At 45.2% G+C, this 6,467-nt stretch overlaps 1 protein-coding gene across 1 annotated transcript; it reads left to right on the top strand.

The window, feature by feature from the left end:
* Positions 1-2,426: 2,426 nt before the first annotated feature.
* Ppia (peptidylprolyl isomerase A) lies at positions 2,427-6,064 on the top strand. The gene is made up of 5 exons (XM_005319249.5): positions 2,427-2,581; positions 4,745-4,775; positions 4,861-4,949; positions 5,109-5,281; positions 5,727-6,064. The coding sequence occupies exons 1-5, from the start codon at positions 2,513-2,515 to the stop codon at positions 5,857-5,859; spliced, it is 495 nt and encodes a 164-aa protein (XP_005319306.1). The 5' UTR covers positions 2,427-2,512; the 3' UTR covers positions 5,860-6,064.
* Positions 6,065-6,467: the final 403 nt, after the last annotated feature.

Genomic DNA, 6,467 nt, shown 5'->3' with positions numbered 1-6,467 from the left:
ATTTTCATAATTTTTAATATCCTGATTTCCCCCCCATTACATTCTCTCTGGCTCAGAGACATTTTTGAATTAAGCATTTGTTTATAAAATGTTATATGAAGAAAAGCTACACTTGAGTTAAACAGTTTTACTTGCTTGTATAGAACATTTCCAGCTAGTTAGATCAGGGCACTGTGGAGTTCAGTTGGATTTGCTTTTGGTCTGATTCATCCAAATAAGGCATGGGCAGCCCCACATTCCTGAAGTTGTGTGTCTGCTGATTCTTTATAGTAAGGAAGTCCAGTTCTACAGATAATGCTAGTGAAGGATCCTTTATTTTTTTAATATTTATTTATTTTGAGAGAGAGAATTTTTAAATATTTATTTATTTTTTAGTTTTCAGCGGACACAACATCTTTGTTTGTATGTGGTGCTGAGGATCGAATCCAGGCTGCACGCATGCCAGGCGAGCGCGCTACCGCTTGAGCCACATCCCCAGCCATGAAGGATCCTTTATGACACTGGCTGTCTCCATTAACAAAGAAAATCCATGAGCATTTGTATTTTTGAGTACACACAGCCTATGCCCCATGTGATAAAATGAGAAGACCTTGCTGTGACAATGTTGATGGTAATGAGAAAGCAGGACTTCAAACATGGGGGTGGGGGAATCATGGGATGATTTGATTGTCTATTTACACAGGTATTCATTTAGTTCTTTGGAGGTGTTCCTAACTTTTGTGTCAGGATGGAGGACAGAGAAGTTGAGGGAATTCATGCTTGATGGCCTTGGGCAATTTTTTTTCAGTGTCAAATGAGGACAAATAGCTTGCTGAAGGTCATAAAGCACTGGATGACAAGTGAACAAAAAAGGCAGTTCTGGTTTTTCTAGCACACATAAACTGACTATTCTGAGCAAGGAACCAAAGTCTTACTTTTCACATCTGCAAAATGGGGATAACAAAACCACACAGTATAAATTCCTAGCACATGAAGGTCATGATGAATAACAATGACAAGAGGTGACACTAGACTTCACCATTTTATTACTTCTCATCTGTGCCTCACCACAACCTTATTGTTTAAACACACACACACACACACTTTTTTGGGGGTAGTAAGGATTAAATCCAAAGGTACTTTACCACTGAGCTACATCCCCAGTTCTCTTAATTTTTTATTTTAAGGCAGGGCCTCACCAAATTGCTGAGGCCAGCCTCAAACTTGTAATTCTCCTGCCTCAGCCTTCCTAGCCACTGGGATAACCCAGTCTTATTCTGCTTTTGCAGATGAAGAAACTCAGTTTTAGGGACTCATTTAGAGAATGTGCTTAGAGCCAGGCATGGTGGTACATGCATGTAATCCCAGCAATTCCAGAAGCTGGCCAACCTGGGTAATTTACCAAGATCCTGTCTAAAAATTAAAAAATAATAAAGGCTGGGATGTAACTCAGTGATGGAGTGCTCCTGGGTTCAATCCCCAGTACCAAAAAGGAAACAAACAACAACAACAACAAAAAAAGCTTGGCAATGTGTTTGAAGAATGATATTCTGAATACTGCAACTAAGTGGCATCTGGAAATATATACTCTTTTCATGATTGTCTGAAAAAAAGACGTCTCATAAGTGCATTTTAATAAAATTATTATTAATATCTTTACCTAAAACAACTCACTTTTAAATCGTGGCTTCATCCAGAAATCAGAGCACAATCTGCCCCTGAAGGACCAGATGGGGGGTTGGGTAGGCAGACAGAACACAGATTTTAAACAGAGCAAAAATGTGTACAATGTGTCTTCTCAAGTAAAGGCTCCTGTTTAATGGCTGCCTCCTGGATAAAATTCAAGCAGAGTGTGCAAGATATTTTCGGAAAGTAGGGCATTTTTAAAGTATTTCATAATCTCAGATGGGGGACAGCTTTTACTCCTCCTGAGGGTTTGAGAAACCGGTGATTCTCTAAGGCACCCTCACCCTAGCCTGGCAATGCCGGGAGTGGCGGTCGCTGGGCAAGACGAGGACGCAGAGCAGGGCTCACAGCCTAGAGAAGCCATTCACATTTCCGCCGCGGGGCGCAGGGTCGGGCGTGGGACCCCGCTCGACCTTGACGGGTAGCGCGACCTTGAGGCCTGCACTCGCCTCAGTTGCTCCTTCTGGGCAATGGGAGCCTTGCCCTGTTATGGAGCAGGGATCCGGCCTGCTGCCAACACGCTCCGCAGCCCTTCCCAGGCCACGCCTGGACCCTCCCTGCGGACCACGCCGCCGCCCGCGCCGCAGCCACCGCGACGGAGCCCGCGGGCGGGAACTGCCTCCGCGTTCCAGGGCGCACGCGCGCCGCCTGCCCCGCCCTGCAGCGCTTGTCTTCGCCCATAGGCCAACAGCACCGCCACTCTGGCATGTTTGCGGTCATGATTGGTCATAGTTGAGGCGCGCGACCGGGCTATGGGCGGGGCCTGATCCCGCTATAAAACAAGCGGCGTCCGGGCTCGTGCCGCTTTCAAGACGCTGCTGTCGCCTGTGGTCGTTCTCTGTCAGCCATGGTCAACCCCACCGTGTTCTTCGATATCGCCGTCGACGGCGAGCCCTTGGGCCGCGTCTCCTTCGAGGTCGGGAGGGCAGCGGCGCGCCAGGGTGGGACCCGGGGAGCAGGGGGAGGGTGAGGTCGGTGCAGCGACCCGAGGCCTGGGCACGGGTGACCCTCTCGAGGTGTGGGCGCGGGCGGTGGCGCCATTTCCTGACGAGGGGCCATTTTGGGAGGCGGCGATGCGCGGGGAGGAGGCCAGGGCGGTGGCGGACAAAGGCGGGTGGGGCGGCCGTTGGGGGAGGGGGCCGCTCCTGCCCTCCCCCGCCGGTCCTCGGCCCCACGTGGCCGCGCCCTGCCCACCCAACGCACGTGCTCGGTCGCCTCGCTCCCGCCCATCGCGCTCGGGTTGGTGCCTGCGAGCCGTTGGCTTCCTTGCTCGGCCGATCCAGACGGCTTCGGAGCCCTGGTAGCCGCTTCCCTGGAAGCTCCACCTCGGGTCCCATCGGGGGTCACTGGTTGTCCTTCAGCCGAAGGAGGGAAGCGACCTTCCTGAGGTCTTGGCCTTTCCAGAGCCAAGGCGCAACGTGCGCCGGTTCGTATTAATACAGTCGTCCCATAATCCTGGATGTACTGCACAAAATGCAGGGTTTATTAAGAGGGTATGATTGATTGTGACTTAACTGCTTCCAAGTTGGTTTAAAATAGAAAACTTAGATATAGGCCCGAACATCCCTCCGCTTCCCCCACCCGCTAGCGGAAATGGGAACACGGGCCTGGCCTTTGCTGGTGCCCGAGGACCGCCTTCCGCTGCAGTGACTGAGCGGGCGGGGAGGCGCTCGTGAGCCCCTCCCTGCTGTCCCTCTATATAACAGGCATGTTGAAACTGGCCGCGCAGCAGCCCTTTGACCAAGGTGGATTACCAGTGGTTACCTCATTAGTTTTGAAGGTGTTAAATGACTACTTAGAGATCAGCTATCAAAATATCTAAGCAACTTGGCGTATTTATTTTACAAATACTCCATTCTGTTCCAATAAACTCAATATGAATAGGCTTAGAGTGTAATGAAGTAAGATATGGCCTAGTGGTATTCCTTTAAGCCTCTAAGGAAAACATTGCCAGTTTAGGTTTTTAGGACTTTATTCTAAAAATAGGATTTCCCCCGGTGCAGTGTTCCTGAAGGCAGTGGGAATTTCCTTGTTGGCTACCTTGTCCACAGTGCCTGGCACTTGTTGGAAAAACGTTAGATCTTAGTCAATTTTTACCCTTCTTTTATCTGTGGTCAGAGCTGATAATTGACAAGGGCCCTCGTGGAAACTTGGCTTGAGCTTAATGCTGGGCAGCAAGTTAGCATCAGGTCAGCCAGTGAGCTTAGTGGAAATGAGACAAGACCTCCTGCAGATCTTTTAGTGAAAATGGAGGTGGAACTGCCAAAGAGGGCTTTAACTTATTAAGGTCTAAAAGGGGAGCTGTAGTAACTTAAATTTGGGCTGAGGCAGAAGGATCAAATTCGAGGCTAGCCTCAGCAACTATCAGCTGTTCTCAAAAAGTATTTGGTGTGTAGCTATACACCCCTGGGTTCAATCCTTACTGAATTCATATATTGTAGGTAAAATACTTGAAGTTAAGACATTAATACATTGCTATAAGAATATAGTTCACAAAGATCTCTAGTCCTCATGTTTTTCATATTGAAAGCAGGTGTGCTAGAAACCAGAATCTATTTTTTACCCCATTAATAGGTAAGGAACCTGGAAACCATAAAATGACTGGAATCTGTAAAGCCATGTAAACAGGTTGGAGGTAATAGCATTTTCACTGCCAGTGTCTAAAACATTTTACTGTTTACTTCTGATGATGCAATGGTGCTTGCTGTTCCTAAGAATAGTGTTCTTAGGTTCCAGCATGAAGTTGGGGAGGTGATATACATTTGAGAAGCCAAATATCTGTTCATAAGTAGGTGTGATATATTAAAAATTCTGAGTCACTTTTTAGGAGTCTCACTATTTCAGTCATTACTGGTTCTAGATTTTTGGCATGTCTTTGGGTCTCATGTTTCTCAGCTCAGTCCACAAGATCTTAAGGCTGACTAGAAGCAGCTCTTATTTGGGATTCAAAGTAATTCCTGAGGAAGCATTCTCTTCCAGTGAGAGAATGAATTTATGATTCAGGAGCCCCTAAAGACCTGGGTACTGTGCAACAAAATATGTAAGCATATGTTTTTAATTAATTCATTTTCTTTTGCAGTTGTTTGCAGACAAAGTTCCAAAAACAGCAGGTTGGTTCCATTTTCTTAAGTTTAACAGTGGTATTCTGAATACAATTTGTATGTGTGTGTAAACAAGTATTTTTTTTTTTAATAGAAAATTTTCGTGCTCTGAGTACTGGAGAGAAAGGATTTGGTTATAAGGGTTCCTGCTTTCACAGAATTATTCCAGGATTTATGTGCCAGGTATGACATAGTGATTTTCATCTTATGGACTGTTAGCTACCATTTTGGCTCCACTTAACCCTTATATACAGTTTGAACTTGAGTTTTCAAGTTTGAACTTTGCAGATTAGGCATGTCTTTGGTTACTTTGCCAAAAATGGTTTCCTATCCTGTTCACAGGGTGGTGACTTCACACGCCATAATGGCACTGGCGGCAAGTCCATCTACGGGGAGAAGTTTGATGATGAGAACTTCATCCTAAAGCATACAGGCCCTGGCATTTTGTCTATGGCAAATGCTGGGCCAAACACAAACGGTTCCCAGTTTTTCATCTGCACTGCCAAGACTGAGTGGTAAGAATGAAACACAACAAGTACAACAAAAAAACTTTTTAACTCTGGGAATACTAGTTAACTTGTTTAAACCTTTTCTTTGTTTCCATCTCTAAGGTAGTGGAAGAAGGGCATGCATAGGTACAGAGTTGTCCAATGTGATACTATAAGAAATTGGGCAGAGATGGAAGTGGGAAATGCTAAGGAGTGATATTGGCCAAATTATATTGTGTGCATGTATGAATGTTACATCAGATCCCATCAATATGTGCAATTGTTAACATAAAACTGGGTACTTAATACTTAAGCTCCACCAAAGTGCTGCTTTTGTAAAATTAGTATGTTGATAAGTTGGCCTTGTGTGTGTGTGCAAGCGCGCAGGGGCCTCTTTTCAGATTTCTTCAGAGTTGTTGGTTATTGGTTACATAAATGGTCACTGGTATTAATAATTGTTGTTTGTTTCCAGGTTGGATGGCAAGCATGTGGTCTTTGGGAAGGTGAAAGAGGGCATGAACATTGTGGAAGCCATGGAACGCTTTGGGTCCAGGAATGGCAAGACCAGCAAGAAGATCACCATTTCCGACTGTGGACAACTCTAATACATTTGACTTGTGTTTATCTTAACCACCAAACCATTCCTTCTGTAGCTCAGGAGAGCACCCCTCCATCCCATCTGCTCGCAATATCCCATAATCTTTGTGCTCTCGCTGCAGTTCTTTGGGTTCCATATTTTCCTTATTCCCCTCCCAAGTCTAGCTGGATTGCAGAGTTAAGTTTATGATTATGAATAAAAACTAAATGACATTTGTTTGTCCTTATTTATTTGGGTTAAAGTGCTAGTGTAAGTTTTATTTTAAGCAGCAACAGGTTTACTTTTTTTTTTTAATAGTGTGGTACTGGGTATTGAACCCAGGATCTCCCATGTTAGCAAGTGCCTTAACACTGATACATCCATAGCCCAGCAATAGGTTACTTAGATACTGAGCATATAAGAGATTATAACCAGGTTAGACTAGTGCTCCTGTAACAGCACTGGGAAATTTCTACTTGGTACATTTAAAGCTTAACTTAAAACTGAGCATTTGCATTCATTGAGGGAATGTGTCAGGATTCAACCTCTAAAACAGTGATTCCTGGATTCATGTTCCTGGAACAGTAAAACTATTTCAGTTTGAATATAAAGAGATTTGTCATCCTGGAGGTAAAA

This window comes from Ictidomys tridecemlineatus, chromosome 2, assembly GCF_052094955.1.
Source record: "Ictidomys tridecemlineatus isolate mIctTri1 chromosome 2, mIctTri1.hap1, whole genome shotgun sequence".
Lineage (NCBI taxonomy): Eukaryota > Metazoa > Chordata > Mammalia > Rodentia > Sciuridae > Ictidomys > Ictidomys tridecemlineatus.
The sequence above is the reverse complement of the archived record's forward strand: the minus strand, read 5'-3'. Positions and strand labels throughout refer to the sequence as shown.